The sequence below is a fragment of the Chanos chanos genome, chromosome 4, assembly GCF_902362185.1.
Source record: "Chanos chanos chromosome 4, fChaCha1.1, whole genome shotgun sequence".
Classification (NCBI taxonomy): Eukaryota; Metazoa; Chordata; class Actinopteri; order Gonorynchiformes; family Chanidae; genus Chanos; species Chanos chanos.
The window spans coordinates 49,229,517-49,247,996 of record NC_044498.1 but is presented as its reverse complement, the minus strand read 5'-3'; the positions used below and the strand labels follow the sequence as shown (position 1 = coordinate 49,247,996).

At 40.2% G+C, this 18,480-nt stretch overlaps 1 protein-coding gene across 1 annotated transcript; it reads right to left on the bottom strand.

The window, feature by feature from the left end:
* Nucleotides 1-844: 844 nt before the first annotated feature.
* On the bottom strand, nt 845-17,847 carry sfrp5 (secreted frizzled-related protein 5). Its single transcript, XM_030772410.1, has 3 exons — nt 17,313-17,847; nt 9,169-9,246; nt 845-1,173 (listed from the first exon to the last, which is right to left on the bottom strand). Exons 1-3 carry the CDS (start codon nt 17,845-17,847, stop codon nt 845-847), a joined length of 942 nt encoding a protein of 313 aa, XP_030628270.1.
* Nucleotides 17,848-18,480: the final 633 nt, after the last annotated feature.

The window sequence follows — 18,480 nt, the reverse complement described above, 5'->3', positions numbered from 1 at the left end:
TGCTTTCAGTCCCACTGCTGCCCTGTGGAGGGCGCTATGCTGACCAGCTGTCAGTGGAAGCTACAATCCATTATCTTTCTCCCCCCCCTCAAAGAGTAGGGTCACTGTTCATGTGGTCCCATATTCTCAACTAGTTTTCATAATCACAATCTCATCTACTTTGTACATGATATAAAACTTTTTATTCCATATCTACATGATAAGAGATAAAAGCACAAGCTAATTGGCGCTATGTTCTTAGCTTTTACATCATATATTTCCTTACTAATTCTTTTTCCCTCACCCCTAATTTACACACCTGTTTAATCTGTGAGGTCTGCTAATGGCAAGACCTGTGACATTTTTCTGTCATTAAAAAGGAATTGAATCTTTTATTATTTGTCTCTCTGTACAAATCCTTGTGTAAAAAAATGCCTTTCATAGAATGAATTATACTACTCCATCGTAACAATTTTACAATCACTTTTCTTCTTCCAGGTTTAAGAAAGATTGTACAGTTTCTCCTGGACGCATCTAAAATTCTCGTATAAAAATGACTCTTTTCATGACATCTGTGGTACACTAAAATGCCTGAATGGTGAAAAGGAGTTACTGTGCCATGAGATAATTCCTCTTTTTGTCTTTTTTTTTTTTTTTTTTTTTATAAGTGAATACTGATTTTTGCAAGAATAGAAAAGAGTAAATCTGTTGCTGTTATGCCAAACATTTAGTGGAGGAGTGCTTACAAAACATTACATGAGTAAAAAAATATCTGTGTGCTATCTGTTAGGATAGAACTCTTTCAAGGTTTGGGGAGGGGGGGGGGTTAAAAAGGAGGAAAGGGATCGGAACTGTATGGACTTGGTCACTGGAAAACTGTGTGGTAGGTAGGGCACTGATGAGACTTCATGTATTTAATGGCGAATTTGAGCTCCTTGCTCTTTTTCTCCCACTTGTGAATGGACATAAGGAGTAGCTGTTGATCCACCTTGCGGCCCATGATGAGGAAGTTGCTTCCAAGGTTGTCCAGTTGCGAGCAGGGACAGTTTGCTCCGTTTTTGATGTACAAGGTGAGTTTTTTCAGATCCTTCTTACGCAGGACTCCCATCTTTAGGACCTTCTTCTTCTTCTGTGCTGCTATGAGTTTCCGGTCACCCTTCTCTTTTTTAACCTCTTTAATCTTCATTTTAAGTGCTGCGTAGGATAGGAAGAGAAGAAGAGAGAGAAAATTGGAGTTACTGTTACTGTTACTTTTTTTTTGCTGTTGTTTTTTTAAACATCAAATTTAACACCATCTGCCTTCAGGAGTTTTTCTGACTCTGAATACCTGCAAGAGTTTTAAGAGATTATGGTATCATGGCAATCATTTACTAGATGTTTATACATTTCAAGAAACTGCTCCTCCATTTTAACCACACCAATATTGGGTATAGTCTTTACACCAAGTGTGAAAGATCCTGTGTATGTGTATGTCGTCACTCGACTTTTTACATCGGAAAAAGTGGGAAATCCCTTTGGTCCCTCTGGGATATTCTGTCACACTCTGGTTCTTCCATTCATTTGTGCTATCTCATGCAGCAAGACATTTCACAACAAGCACACAGGAAGAGCAAGGGCTATCCCAAGCAGTGGAATAGTTTACGCCTCCCCAGAGAAGCATCATTTAACCGCGGACAGCGCTAATTGCAGTCACCCAGGAGAGGATGGAGAAAAGAGTGGAAAGTTTCAGAGACAGATGTGAAATGAGAACTCCCCTTCTTTGGCTCTACTGCATACCTATCTTTCCCCTTGTCACTTCACACAAGAAGCTAAACTTTCCCACTTTCCCCTGGATTGTCATCTGTCTTGACCTAGCTCAGTATGAGAAGTCCAATGGACCTCATTTGGGCTCTCAGATTCCTACATCTAGGTGCATATCTGCGGTATTTAGTTTGCTGAAAAAATGGTTGCTACGATGAAAATTCCCAGTTAGCATGTTGCAGTTGTAAATTAGCATGTTAGTTGTAGTTGTAAATTAGCGTGTTAGTTGTAGTTGTAAATTAGTGTGTTATGTGGCTCCCAAGCTAACCATCAGAGGCATAATTGATGCTGTTATAGGGAATTAGAGAGCAAGAGTGTGATCATGTGCATATGTGGTAACAGTGGCTCTCTTGATAAACCCTTAGATCTCTAAGTTCCTCTCTTGTGTGTTGGATTTTCCTGCCCTCCAAATCACCTTGGCCAACTATTCATCCAAGTCTGTTACATGAAACTGGTGCCCTGATGCAGATCATTTGGTGAACCGTCAAAGGTCTACTGGGAGCAATCGGTGAGCTTGTGACGCTTGAGTTATTGACTTCAAAAGTTGGAAAACCACCTCTGCTGTTGTCATAGTGTCTGAAAATGGACAGTTCTCCCACTGAAATTTGTGAAGTCATTATTATTTTTCTTTTTTGTGAATCATAGTATTTCTCTCATTTCACAAACAAAAAATGTCCTGCAACATTTTTGCATGAGGAAAGCGGTGCCTGTTTGGTATTCTTGCACAAGGAGCTGAACAGGAGTTGCAGTATTGGAGGCTTCATCTGAGTGACTAAGATATTAAATCTTTTAAGCTGCCATTCAATCAGTGGGGTCAGATATTGCAACTGCTTCATAAGTGTCAGGATGTCTTCTCAAAGCACAGCCTAGACTGAAAAGTCCATGCATTTTGTCTAGCCGTCTGCCAGATAACTGTGAATGTAAATATTCTATTTATAATGAACATTACACCACAAAGAAAAACAGATAATGTGAGAGGTACTGCTGTGATAGCATTAGCACCCAGAAGAAGGGGCATTGGGACTCTCCTGAACAGCTGAAATCTGTACCCCTGAAGTCTCTTGTACTTGCGCATTTAGTTGTCCATTCAGTTTGTCCACAAACATATTACTGGACAGATTAATTGTGTTCCTGACCTGAGAGTTTGAGCAAAGCGTGCTACACTATTTTTGCAAGCAAGGCTCTTACCCATACCTGTCATATCTTTCCTGCCCATCATTTAGAGGTTCTAACTGAAGTGGAGCATCTTAGATACACACACACCATTACCTAAAAGGAAACAACTTTACTGGCTGGTTGAACAAGAACACATTAACCTTGATACATGTCTCAGTAATGTCTAATCTTGATGCCTGTGGATAGGGATGGATGGTCAAGCTGACACCACAAAATTTCACTAATCAGTTCATTTCTGGTAGCTAGAATATGGTTCCAGATACTCTAAGCAGTCAGCCTTTCATACACCCCTGTGGAAGTCAGAGGCTTGTGAAAGAACCACGTCAAGCCTCGCTGGAAGACGCATTCCAACCAAAGAAAACCAGTGATAAGAAGCCATCTATCTTGCGTGGTCATACTAAGTGGAACATCGTACCTAAATGTTGCCTAGCGCACTCAGCAAATGCGCCAGTCAGAACCACTTGATCAAATCACTTTTGAGGAACTACACAGCAACTGAGAAGGAGACACCACATTGTCCTAAGCCCTCCTCTACACCAAGAAGTCTGTCAAGAGCAGACCAATAACATGGTCAATATACTGAAGTTATTCAAGCAATGGAAATATGTCAAAATGGTGAGCAGTGTACTCTCCAGTCAAGCATGGCCTTCAAAGTATCCATGACACTTGTGGACACTAAGAGCAAAGCATTTGATATGGAACACAAAGTCCATGGACATATAAAACTGCTGCTAGCATTTGATTAGTTATACTGTGTGATTAGTAAGACATCCAGCTTTGATGGACAAGCTGCACTTAAAAAGCGTTAGTACAGCAAAGTCCATTGGAACAGGCATCTGTAGGCTTTCCAGATATTTCTGCATTTTGAAGTTCCTGAGAGCATCTATTTCCATCAAGGTGCTAATTCTAGGAACCAAGTTGTTAGTGAAAAGAAAACAGAAAAGAATATGAGTGAGGGCCTCTCAGTGTATGGGCAATGGGATTGTTGAGTGATCAAGTCAACAACTAAGCAAAAATGGCTACATATCATGGGTCTCACAGAGCTGATTGTGTTGCTGGTTGATGTTTAAGAGGTAGGATCAAATTTCCAGTACAAGCCTGAGAGAGAAGCCAACAAGGATAGTTTGAGGACACAGAGCAAGAGCTTGAGCTATGCCTTGAGGAATGGGTTAGAGATATTTGACCCCATGCCCCTAACGGACTGTTCGCCCCCCCTCCCTTCAGGCTGCACAGTATCAAGACCAGAGCCACCAGGCTGAGGAACAGCTTCCGCCAGGATGCCATGAGAATGACAAATTTTGCATCTCACTGAACAATTTGCTGCTATTATTACTGTTATTCCACATCAGGGCAATTGGAGACTGATAAATTCTGCACTTCAAGACTGAAAATTCTGCAATCTCTACTGTACAGTTGCTGCTGTCACTGAACAATTGCTGCTTCACACCCACGTCACACACAACACACAGGAATATAGCCTACACATTTTTTTTTTTTAACACATTTGTTTAGTTTTTTTGAAAATTGCATTCATTATTTCTTCACCAGTACCTGCCATGACTTTCAACAACTTAGGTAGTTCACTCAGAAATTGCTGATTTTTTTTCAGTATGATGTTTTTCCAGATAATTAAACTGTAACATACAGTGGTGTAACTGAATTCAAGGAGTAAAACACCAGCATCTCAGCACTGACCTCAGGTCTGTTAAGCAGGGAGAGATCTAAAACGTACAGGGGCTGTGGGCCTCCAGGGTCAGGACTGGGAATTCTTGCCCTGTAGGTGACCCACTACGAGATTATTGGCCACCAGCACTTTTCAAGTCACGTCTATCGTGCTTTCATGTTTTCACTGTTTAACTGTTTAACTGAGAGCTTACCTTCTCCCATTTTAAAATGGTTATTTGCAGATTTCAGTCCAGATCAGTCAAAGCTGTAGCCACAGAGTGACTGTAACTTTACACTTTATATTGATTATATGTAATTTATCACAAATTGTCACTTTATTTAACTGTGAAATGCATTAATTGCAAAAAAGTAATGATTAAATAGATAAATAAACCACCACCAACAACAAGATCGACAACAATGACATCAACAGCAGTAGAAGTAGCAAGAATAAGAATAAAAAAAAGAATAAGAATAATAAATTAACCTGATGTTGTGGTTGTTGTTGTTGTTGTTGCAAATGACCATTAAGTGCTCTTACACACACTTTAGTAATATATTTGCTGCATAGAAATGCCATGTGGGGCCCATGGTCCCATCCTCATTTCTGTACTTTGATTTAAATCTTTCTCTGTTAATATACAAGATCAGTTTCATTCTAAATTTAGATATCTGATGGTCCATCTCATTGGAGCAAGATGAAGTCACCTACCCAGGAAGGAACTCTTCATTTTTATTTCTGAATGTGACTAATGAAAATGTAATATCCTATTATTTCAAACCACCGATCTTGGCTAGAGTATTTAAAGTCTTCATAAATCAATATTTGGCTGGAAGATGTTTCTGGCTTCTTCAAAATTACTATCATTTTATAGCCAGCCTTTTTGTCTACTGTATTTTAAACATGTATCCATAGGTGGATGAAAATGAACATATAATCTCTGTGTGCTTTATGCCAAGAACATACGCTAAAGTGGATTTGTCAAGCCTCTGGATCATTCCCAGCCCCACATTCAACAGAATATATTTACTTAATGTTGTTTCAATCGTGGCTATCCGAGAAAAAAAAATGGAAAAAAAAGATCTGGCAGTCAAATAATAGATGGGATAATAGCCGAGGTAATTAATTCACAAATATTGAGAGATTTCCCCCACACAAATTGAATTAAATCTCTTTCTCTCTCCGTCTCTGTCTCTGTCTCTGTCTCTGTCTCTGTCTCCCTTTCTCTCGCTCTGTCTCTCTTTCTCTCTCCAGGGTCTGTGGAAAAAATATCTCTACGCCCACCTGGATTTTTAATTACAGACTAAATAATAAAGTCTTGCATCCAGAATACTCTGGTAGAGACAAAGACATCTAACATAATGTCTTTCAATACAATCTTAAATGTTACCAAGCCGTAAATGAGATTATTCTTTATTTTATTCTAGTTTCGGAAAAGCTCCATAAGTCCCCACACGTCTGGACAGTGTCACTGTGACAAGTCAATCTTGCTTTTTAAACAAGAGCTGGTTTTGAATGGTGGGTGGTTGATCTTATGGGTGACGTCGGTAGGTAGGGAGTACGGCTGTCAGGCTGAGCAGAACCAGTGTTCCCTTCAATGAAGCTTTGAGTTAGTGCTTTGGCCATGCTGTGGTAACACCCAAGACCAGAACTGGCCTGTAGCGCTGTCTACTCTCAACCTTAATATCTGATGTAAGATCAGATCATTTAGACATCACCTTTAACTATGGTGAGGTAAACATGCGAACTGACCTTCGAAGACCAGCTGTGGACACTTTACGGAAAACACCAATAATTTTTAGAGATCTTTTTTTTTCCATATTTTCAAATCCGTTATACTTTTAAGACATAAAGAAATAACATTTGTTCTGGTCTGTACTGTTCTGTTGTTTTCCGAACTGAACATAACTGCAAATGCATAACCACTTCATGAATTACAACAGTTTTGTTTGTTTGTTTTTGTTTTCTTTTGTTTTTTCCTCAACACTGGATGTAATGGTGCATATTCAGCATTAGAGACCATGAGGAGAAAAAGTTATTGATCAACAATAAGCTTACATGGATGTGGCAAGAAATGTGAGGTCTGCATTGACATCAGCCACAAAATTATGTCTCAAGACTGAGAATTTTATTTATTTTTTTTTCTTTCTTGGTTCTGCTAGCGCTGAAATGTCTTTATATTTCCGTTTGCAATCAATTATGCACTCTGGTTCTTCCATTCATTTGTGCTACCTCATGCAGCAAAACATTTCACAACAAGCACACAGGAAGAGCCAGGTCTGTCCCAAGCAGTGGAATGGTTTACGCCACCCCGGAGAAACATCATTTAACCGCCGACAGCGCTAATTGCAGTCACCCGGGAGAGGACGGTGAAAAGAGTGGAAAGTTTCCGAGACGGACGTGAAAAGTGAACACCCTTGACTGTAGCCTTTACCACATACTCATCGCTCTCCTTGTCACCTTAAGCAGCTATTAAACCTGTATACTTTTACCAAGCATTCTCATTTATCATGACTTGGCTGAATCTGACTAACATGAACAGTTGAAGTTTTGTTTAGAGTACTTTACATTTGGGATGCATAGTGACATTTCATGTTTTCCATCCAGTCATCACAAACAACGCTGTGTAGTTTAAGAAGATCATCTTTTTTCCGTAAATGGAAAAAGGTCAATGATATGAAGGTATTAAGTTCAATGATGCATGTTTAAGCCTTTGTAATTGTGTTGAATTTTAGGTGGTGTCATTGTTTATAGTGTGTGTGTGTGCACGTGTGTTTCAAATCCTGAGTTTATGTTGCAGGTTTTTCTAGAGAAAAAAAGTCTAAAAACTTAAATCATTTTTAAATCATTAGTCTTTTTTATGCTATTCAGTCATCTGCCCCAACAGGTCCAAAGCAATAAAATCTGTTTTTTGTTTTGATAACAGCAGTTTGCTCTTCACAGTATTTGATTGATGATGTGTGGAAAATGTGTTTAAGTTGTAACTGACAGGTTGTTATGTAGAAAAAATGCTAAAACTATGCAATAATTAAGTAGTATAAACGTTGTTTCAAAAGTGGTCTAATCTTCACTCAATCCCACTTTCTTTCATGCTCTGCTGATTTTAAAAAGTTTTTTTTTTGTTTTTTTACATTTTTATTTTTTTAAGAATCATTTTTCAGTTTAATTCAAACTCTCAGCGTGACGTTACAGTATGTTGACTTACGAAACTCATGGCTCATTGCAGACCGTCTCTTTATCAAGTGGAGAAAATATGAAGCTCTCCTTTAATATCAACATGATTTAATAGCCAAGGAATACACACGGATGAAGAGTTTCCTCTCAGCAATAGCCTGCACAGCGCTAATCCACGGGAGCGTGGCTTAAATCGTTTGATAAGTTAGCCTGCTGTATAATGTGTAAGGAAGTGCTGATTTACTGTGTGTTATTACCTTGCGGGTCCTGGCAGCACCACTGCAGGAATGAAAACAGTTTCTACAACATCCAAAGCAAGTTAAATAAACCACAGAGTTTCGCACAATAATACACCCCTGTTTAGTCTGGTTTACCACCAAATGCATTGCAGAGAAAAGCATACCCTTTGCATGAGAGATTACTGCAATATCTCTACACAGTGACTCTGGATGCTATGGAGTAAGTATATGTATGTGTTTATATATATCTTTTATGGGGTATTGAAAATGTCTGCATCGTAGAATTCGTGCACTGAAATCTCTTGGTTGGCAATCGTTCATCGGAGTCACAAAATCACTCATCCTCTGATTCAGCTTGTTTAACTGCGGTCAGATGTGGAGTGCAGAACATTTGTTCTCTGTGCTAAACGTGACTGTGACTGCGATTTGTCATACTTATTAAGAATAATACCTAAGAGTGCTGGCGACATCCAAGTGAAACACGTTTCACAGCCAACATTAAATGTTGCATGAAAGCTGTTTCTTTATTATGACGGTATATTTTTTAAACCACACACACACGAAAAAAATAAAACCTGGACATGTTAACCTTAATGGATTAATGTCTGACTCAGCAACTGTTCCAGAGTGTCTAGAAGCTGAATCTCTTCACTCAAATTCTAACTATGTAACTCTCTCCTTTGTTTGTTTTCTGGTTGTTTTTTTTTTTTTTTGACATTTCATAGAAATCGGCCCCCCCCACCTCCCCAAAAACACAACGGCAGTAAAGTAATCACTTTCCCTCACATGTCACATCTCACAGAGCTTCACTCAAATTACAATGCTTATTTCCTCATGTAGAAAAGAAATCAAGTTAAGTTGTCAAGCAGCTGTTGTCATTTTCCCAGCCAAACCTGTCAACACAGTATTCCAGTGCTCAGTAATTTTCGCTGTGGGAAATTATCATTGTCAATCATTGCCATTGTCAATACGAAATCACAAGAATAGATGATTTCTAACGTGTGATCAGTGTTTGCATGTGTGTGCATCTGTGTGTGGTTGTGTGCATCTGTGTGTGTTGTGTGTGTGTGTGTGTGTGTGTGTGTGTATGTGTTGGTTTGTGCGTGTGTGCACATGTGCATGTTAATGACTTACCAAAGTCACTGGCACAGAAATGCTCCATTATGGTGTCAGCCTTCAGTTCATTGTCACAAGGTGGGCAAACCTTTGAAACTGCAGAGAAGAAAAAAAAAAAAAGAAAAGAAAAAAAAAATGTCAAGTCAGTTGTTGACAGTATTCTTATCACCTGGCCAATATAGCTTCGGTTCTACAAGCTCTTTAACATTTTATGTGTTTTTGAAGATTTCGTTGTTATACAGCCATTGTAAAAACTTCAGATGCTGTTTTGAGAATGGCCTGGTTTTGTGAACCCCTGAGGTCAGAAAGACGTGGGCCGACAGTAATGCTTATTCATACATATTTGAGCTCCTTTTTGAAAATTCCTTCTTGTCAGATGATATTTTCTGCTGCAAGCACATACAGAGAGCAGTGGTCTGCTGTGATGTTTGCATTGCAATTAAAGTGATGAGAAGTTTCAGTCTGAATGTTTGTAAGTTTACATATACACACAGACACACACACACAGCCATATATATATATATATATATATATGTGTGTGTGTGTGTGTGTGTGTGTGTATTTATATATAAGTAGTAGGGTGGATAAAGTTAACGCTTTAATAATGCATTAGCGCGTTTTATTTTAACACCACTCATTTTTTGTTTTTAACACTGTTAACGCAAATTCTAACATGACCCTTTGAATCACCCGTAGTTCAAGAAAAGCTAGGTTTGCTGGCTAGCCAACTAAGTCACCTGCCACATCAGTACCTTGTGAGAGGTTGTTTTTCATCTCTGGGCATCTTGTACAGTAGGCGAGTTGCCAGGTTTGTGTGTCTAAGCAACCAGATTTGTGTGTCTAAGCAACTGGCTCTGTGCAAAGGAATAGGAAAAGTATATCTGCAAAATCTGAGAGCAGTATTTCAAATTTTGGAATCAGTCAAAACACACAAAGTCCAAAATGGCCAACCTGCTTGTGCTTGGGAAGGTTGTTAGTATTGAGTAGATTAATAATGTTGGCAGCTTGATTTTGAATTGCCTTATGTAAAACTGCTGTTGTAAACTCCTGTTGGTGGGATAGATTTTCCGTGAATTGCTGGAAAATAATAAATAGATGAAGCATATTTTGTTCACTCATGTTCATAGACATATTGCACTTGAATAACCTTTCATTAGGGTAAACTTTGAGCAGATAAAAAATGCTTAGTCTCTTCAGGGATTGTCTTGGTCACATGACAATATTACAGGAGGCCTGTTAAAATTTTATGAATTCAGGATCTCAGGGTCTTCATCAGAGTCTGAGGCTTTGGATTCAAACAGCAAACCCCTACAGAAAAGATTTTTCTCAGCTGAAAAAGCATTAGTACTGGGAGAAAAAAAATAGACAAATACATTAATTTTGCCAATGAGGTTGCCAGATTGTGAGGTTACATAAATTTGTTATGTTTTAACTTAAAACTGCATTTCAAAACGGACAGATTTATTTATTTTGAACCACTCACTCCCATCACAACTGCTGTCTTCCCAGGATTGTAATCGAAGTTTGTTGACATTGTATAAAAAAAACAAAACACTTTTTTCCTTTACACAAATTCCTAAATTATCCTAAAACTGGCTTTTTGCATACTTATCGAAGATGAATCTCAGTTGAAGCACTGAAATGGCTCGTTTTCTTTGGACGATAGGTGAACCAGGGCTGAGCGTTCTACTGCGCTCATTTTAGGGGTAAAGGGTAGAGCGAATAAGGTTTAATCCGCGGCAGGAAGCCGGCAGGAAGCTTTATGGTAGTTGGAAACTGTCGTCATTGCTAAGAGAGGCGGTAACAAGGGCAGAGAGAGTTGACTGACACTTCTCCGTAGAGAGTCTGAGACTGACCGATATTATTCGACTATAAACGTTTTTAATTAAAACTCTTTGTAAACGGTCCTCTGGCCGCAGTCCATGTTTTATATGTGATATGGTGCGGTATAGCTCTGCCGTAGCCCCGGATCCTGCAGATTAAATTGATTTAATGGAACGAAGCCAGAGCCTGGACTAATGCGTTCAAAACGGCCAGTTAGCACGATGCTGTACTTTCATAGACTTTTACAATGGTCATAGTTTTTTCACATGACTGTGATACATCTGAAGTGTGCGAGGTTATAGTGGAGGGACATAGTATAGGGACATAGTGTCTGTCAGCCCTGAGAACGTCTACATATCTTAATATGGGACAACAGAAGTGAGGTGATGAAGTCCGATTAGTTTATTTTATTAGTTTACCGTACACTAAACAGTTAAAACTGTTTCTTTCTGCTCCACATTGTGTCTGTGATTTATATTTCATCTGAGAACTTTATAAGTTATGACTATTTTAAGGTATAATCACAGTGGATCTTACACTGATGTGCTGTAGTAAATTGATAGTCTGTGGTTCATGCTATTTTTATGATAGATGATCATTGCAGCCACAGACTTTACTTAAATGCATTGTGGATCTGAATACTATAACGTTGAAAAACCGAATACAGATTAATGTGATGTTTATATAGCTGAATAGAGCAGAAACTGGACTTGCTGTTCCGCTGTAGCCTCATATTGAAAGCACTGAGAAGACTTTATCCACGAACAAAATAATACGATTAAGAGAAAATATTCTCAGCGTTTTTGAGTTGGTCAGTCAGAGACTTTCTCCAGTCATGGATGAACTGAGACGCAATATTTTGGCTGTGTCATCTACTGGGCTCAATTTAGACACTTTTCAAAGAACTTTTGTTCTTTCTGTTTAAACATGGTTCTCATTTTTCTTCTTTTCTTTTTGTTGGTCTTTGACTCTTAACAGTAGTCATCTGTTACTGTGCTTCGGTTATCTATGTTCGGAAATGTGTATGAGGGCAGACTGTCTAGTTGCTAAAGACTTTGTGCCATCTTATTGATCCTGTAAAGAGGAGTTTTATGAAGAACTTCAGGGTAGGGACCACTGAATGATGTCATAAACTCCTCTGCAGAAATTTGTTTAAAAAAAAAAAAAGAAATTTCACATGGCCGCTACGACTGAACAAAGCATGACCACTGGTAACATTTCATTAGCGCACATCGTGTTTCTCAGCCCATGCGTGATTTCTATAGGGAGTAAATGTGATTCTGTCATTCATTCAGACCATCTTCTCACTATGTAGTTAAGCCAACAAAAGCGCTCATTAATGAGCAGTTACACAGCCTCCCCCCCCCGTTCCACCCTCCCAGGTTAAAAAGCAAGGGTCAGAGTTTATCACCCCAGCCCGCAAGCACAGCTACAGAGCCAGATAAAGGCAGGGTCAAAGTTCAGCAGGCTTCAGCGCTTGGGTCATGGGGAGTTGAACCCCTTTCTGCACGCAGTAACTGACGGTTAGTCCCCGAGCAGGAATTCCCATACATTCTCTTTAGGATATACCAGTCAGAAGGTCACAGACTTAATTGTCTGGTGGTGACACTTAGACAGCGAGTTTTGTGTTTGCGTGTATGTGTGTGTATGTATGTGTGTGTGTGTGTGTGGAGAAAGAGAGGCCTGAGCTCTAGGTCACAGCCCTCGTCCTGGGTAAGTGATACACTTGAAGTTGTAACGTCTTATTTGCTTTACTAGGTAATTTATTCGTTTTTTTTCTTTCCTTTTGCAGGGTTCCTCCCTGGCAGACGGCCCAGCTGAAGCCTTGCCAAGGCATGTGTCAGGAAAACGTATTCCGCCGTTTTTACAGACTGTTTCTGTTTGCACTGCTTATGTACTGATTAACTGACATTACCAGGATGATTCAAATCACTTGCAATGGAATCCATCAAATGGTTTTTTGTTGAACTTAGCATTTGTCAGGCTATTGAGTTTTTTCATTCCACCTCATCCTCTCATCTACTTCCTTGATCTTCAACACCTCCAACTTGCCCTCACGACTGTCTGCTAGAATTGCTAGTTTGTTTCTTGTCAACTCATGGACATTCCTAGGAAAGGTATTTGCAGTTAAAAAAAAAAAAAGAAAAAAAGATTATTCACATTATAATGGTAGCGAAAAAGAACATGAGCTACTCTCATTAGAATATTCCGACACCATAAATCTCCTAATTCTTGAAATGCAATAAGCTCGGGGAGACTAGAAAGAATTCAAACACGGCCCGAGCTGCTGCCCTGGTTCATATTTTTAGCAGTTAGGCCTGCAATGCAATGCACCACCTGTGGGTTTTCTGAACATTTTCCAGAAGGTCAGGCTTAAGCTAACTGAAGAGACCCCCACTAACCACTCAGCACAATGAGTGGTACAAGAAAGAAAGAAAGAAAGAAAGAAAGAGAGAGAGAGAGAGAGAGAGAGAGAGGAAGAGAGAGAGAGAGGGAGAGAGAGAGAAAAGGAAGCTCAGTCAAGTGAAAGAGGGAGAGAATTCCCATCCCTGACTGTGTCACTGGGGAAAAGAGTGGATGGCTGACCTGTTGCCGGTTGTCAGAGGTCCTCTCATAGACTTGACTTTATTTCACAGCCTTACATTTCTGCTAAGACTGTGACAAGCGTGTTTCTGTAGCAGGTTTTGGTTTTTTTTTTTTTTTTTCTTTAGTTTTAGTTTTATGAGGAAAACGTTCTGTTTAAACTATGCACTCATCATAATTTTATGGCTCATTTGGACCCTTGAAGTTATGAGCAGTAACACATATGACATAAAACATTACTACGCTCAAGATGAAATACAGCACATGATTTATGTCAGGACTCCCAACATCTGTTTAAATGCACAGAACGAACAGACAGAGGCAAGTTTAAATGTCTCCCAAAGAGCCCACCCCTTGGCGTTCTTAAAGACACTAAACTCCTTTGCAGGACTTTGCGGGAATTGTTTGCAAGAACGCTCATAAATAATAACAGAAAGATATTTTTTTTTGAGAAGAAGAAGTCAGTAAAGTGTTCTATTTACTTTAGATTGACTTTTTTATTTCAGCTTGTATGTATCCAATTTTTTTTTGTTTGTTTTTTTTTTCTCATTTGTTTGTTTGTTTGTTTGTTTTTTGGAGACATTTTTATTTATTTATTTTTATCCTCTGCGTGTTGTTAGAGAATATTCATGACGCATGTTAACCAAATAAATTCGCCGAATCCGTTTTCAGATCTGCTCAAGAAACGAGAAGAAATACTCCTATGCTACAAGAAAACTCAAAATGTCGGCGCAAAAAGTACAGAGGTACATTAATAAAGTGCCTGTCTATGCCGAACGCAAATCTCACTGTCCCAATTCTGCCCAGTTCTCCTCTGAAATGGCATGTTAAACAGTTGCCTGTGTGCGACTCAGCTGGAAGTTTGTTAATTATTCCATGCTCACACATTGCGTCACATCTGCTGTTTAGGCAGTTTGGCTTTAGACATTAGAGGCCCGTTTTTCAACCATATTTCATGTTTTTTTTTTCCCCTCTGGCTAAACAATTAATGTCTGAAGAGACCTCTTAACGCCGCCCGTGCGGTGTGAATTGAAAGTGTTGTTTTTGGAATGACTCATCGATCCTTGTTGGTTGTCAGAACTTTGGAACCTAGGCTCTGGTTGGGTGACCACCCAAGATCTCACCTTAAACCCCCAGAGAGAGAGGGAAAAAAAAAAAAAGAAGTTTGGACTTTCCTGAGGCTGTCTCCCTGTGAGTGCTTGAGCTGTCCTGTTCCACACGCCACTGGGAGTGAGCCAGAGTGTCTGCCCATGTCAAGTGTGTGTGTGTGTGTGTGTGTGTGTTTTTGTTGCCATGCTATCGCCAGACTCCTGTTTCATGTAGTCATGCGCTCTTTACCAAAACACACGTTTACGCAAACTTTTTGGCTCAGGTCTGTACATCTCACCAGCTGTGAGAGTAGAGGGAAAGTGAATTTTTTACTCTGTTCTGCTAGTTTCCACACAACCGCTCGAACCGTGTAATATCATGTAATTGCAGAATAGTTTGGGTTTTAACTGGGCCTCACAGCACAGAGGTAGCAGCACCTCAGATTACCGTGACTTACATTGTCCGAGAAGTCTCCACACCACGGAGAGATCTTATTTCAAATGAGCAGGGCCTCGTGGCTGTATATTTACACAACAACTACTAAAGAGCTGCTTTACTCCTGTACCACTTTGAAACTCACAACTTCCAATTTTTCCCGAAATGTCAGTAACATGCACTGTGCCAGTACTTGTTAAGAAAGCTGAGAAAATTTGATTCACAGAGATGACCTTTCCCTTACTTATAAAGATATTAAGAGAATGCAGCATTTTAGCTGGGAGTGCTCAATAGGAAGTGGACAAAAGTGTTTTGAAAGGATTAAAGCCAACAAATGTCATTGTCTCAGTGCATGACATGTCAGAGAAATGTCTTTTTTTTAGTTTCCTTCGGAGAACAAAGTGGTTTATCGGTGCGCGGAGAATCATCCGCACTATTAAACAGAATGTCAGTGACACACACACACACATCTTCCCCTCAGGCTTCACTTTTTATGCGTACACCCTTTCCTTCACCCACATAAGGTAACGAGCACACACACGCGCACACACACACGCACACACACTCACACACACACACACACACACACACACACAAACACACACACACACACTCACATACACACACACACACTCACATAAACACACTCACACACTTTCTCTTCCATCCAGGTCTGTAAATCACAAACACTCTCATGCAGAGTTTTCGTCAGGGGACACAAGGTACATGAGGTCTGTCAAAATGATCTAATGATTTCTTTGAAAACCCAGAGATTCAAGTGAATGTTGTCAAATGCCACAAACGTTCCATAGAACATGAGAGGACAAATACGTGTCCTCGGGAGAGTTTCGACATACAAGTAAACACTAATTATATATATATATGAAATAAAATAAAGTTTGGAACGGTTTTACATACTGTTTTTAACTAGTCAATCTATTTATTCTTAACTTATATAAATTAATGAAAATAATGATAAATGGTTAACATGCATTAAAATTTTTGTGCCACACACTTCTTTGAGAACCGCTGTATGTTTTTTTTTGTTTGTTTTTGTTGTTGTTTTTTGTGGTTATTGTTTGATTGTTTTTGTTTTTGGGTTAGTTGTCTCCGTCTTTATTTGTTTGTTTGTTTCAGTTTGGTTTTTGGTTGCACAATTTTTTGCTCACTTTAAGCACACACACACACACACACACACACACACACGCACGCACACACACTCACACACACACACATACACACACACACAAACTTTTTTTTTCCTCAGTCTCTCAACTTCCCATGGCCCTTACCATTCTCAAGCCTTCTCTGTTCTCTCTCTCTCTCCCTTTTCATTCATGTTCCTCTCCTTCACCTCCTCTTTCTTTTCTCTCACAGATGGTCCTTCCATCACCAATGAAACTCTAATGTACTGCCATTTAGACTAATTAGTGATCCCCTTGGTCATTGGCTCTCTGGCTAATTGGCTACCTAACTGCCATTTTAAACAAAGACAGAGAAAGTCCAGGCACAGTGGGCATTGTCCTCTCCACATTCCAAATGAGATTTTTCTTTTAGATAATGAAAGCGCTAAGTAATTTCCACCCCCCCCCCCCCAACACACACACACACACATACACCCCCAGACGGTACAGTGAATTCCCCCACTTCCAACTTCCCAGGAGCTTCGAAGTCCTTGAGCCAAGCAAAAAGACTAATAACGCAACTTCTAGGGGTTTTTTTTTTCTTTCTTTTTGTTTTTTTAAAAGTCTGAGTAAGCACAAATTACTCACACAATATGTTACATGTTTTATCATTCATTGCCTTTTCTTAAGAGTAACCTATATGACGAACAGTATTGTGTTTGTCAGGAATCTTAGATGCATAAAATAATTACTTGTTCAAAATGTTGAGCATATGCTTTCTATACTTCATTATTAAAAGGGTACCTCAACCGTACTGCTACTGTTCTGCCTGCAATTGTTTTAATCTTCATTTTCAGATCTAAAAAACCTGATGTTTAATTGTTTCTACAGATAGACAAGGTTCAGTATTCTTTTTTTCAATTTTTGGAAATTTATCATTGCTTTTATTGTCCTCATGCATCTAAAGTACTGTTGTCCTTTTTTTTCTTTCTTTCTTTTTTTGTTTTTGTAGTTGTTTGTTTTTTTGTTTTAATTTTACGAAGGAACAAGTCAGTCAGGCATTCAGGTACAAACTTTAAATGGCATCAGAGATGTGAATGGCAGTACCTGGGGTCTGGGTGGCATGGTTTCCAGAAAACTGCATGGGTATGCAGAGGTCGTTGTCAATGGGGAACTTTTCGCACTGGAGCATCTCCGGCCAGGGGAAGCCATACGTTTCCATGACAGGGGCGCAGCTGTCCCTGACGGCCTCGCACAACGAACGGCACGGGTAGATGGGCCTGTCCAGACACACGGGCGCGAACAGCGAGCACAGGAACACCTGCGTGTCGGCATGACAACGCTTGGCCAAAAGGGGCACCCAGCTGCCCGCCTGCTGTTTGACCTCCGGCATGGTCTCGTGGTCCAGCAGGTTGGGGAGGCGCATCTTCTTGTAGCCCACGTTGTAGCACAGGCGTAGGTCCGCCGGGATGTCCACGCACTGCGGCTGTTTGGTGTAGAAGCGGCCGTTGTGGAAATTGTCCGACTGCCAGCTGTAGTAGTCGTACTCCTCCGCAGAGGCGGCCGAGGTGAGGAAGAAAAGTCCCAGGACCGCAGTCAGAACCTGGGTCGTCATCGCTCTGCTGCCCCTCTGTCCCGTCATGCTCACTCTCAGTTAAAAAAAAAAAAAAAAAAAATCACCACTCCACAACTTTTAATGTAATACAGGGGGAGGGGGAAAGGTTGTAACAATAATTTGAAAGAAATTATAATCCTTTTTTGCTTTTCTTTTTAACTTGGGAGGAACTGACAAAATGAACAGCACTGGATTTTTCCCCCCTCTCTCTTTTCCTTTGCCTGTGTGCAGTCCTGAAGCCCAGCAGGAGTTCCTGAACGGTGTGCTTCAGGTGTCTTTGAGGAGAGGCAAGTGGCAGCTCGTACTTCTGTTCTCCTCTGGAGTCTGACTGAGGTGCACCTAGTGTATAAGGAGCAGTGGATCTCTGGCCCTAACAGCCCGACAGCCCCCTAGCAAGCTGCAAGTCCACTCCACCTCCCACAGGCTTTCCCCCGTCTGCACTGTCCCGCCTCAGTCAGCCACAGCCAATGGCTGTGCGGTGGGCTGCACTCCTCTCAGGACGAACACTCCCCCTTTCACCCAGCCCACCTCAGCTTGCACACGCTCACACAGAGGCAGTCATACGAGCCACTCAGTACAATACGTGTGTGGAGTCTGTGTGTGTGTGTGTGTGTGTGTGTTCACCCTCATGCATTCTTTCTGCATTTCTCTTTTTCACAC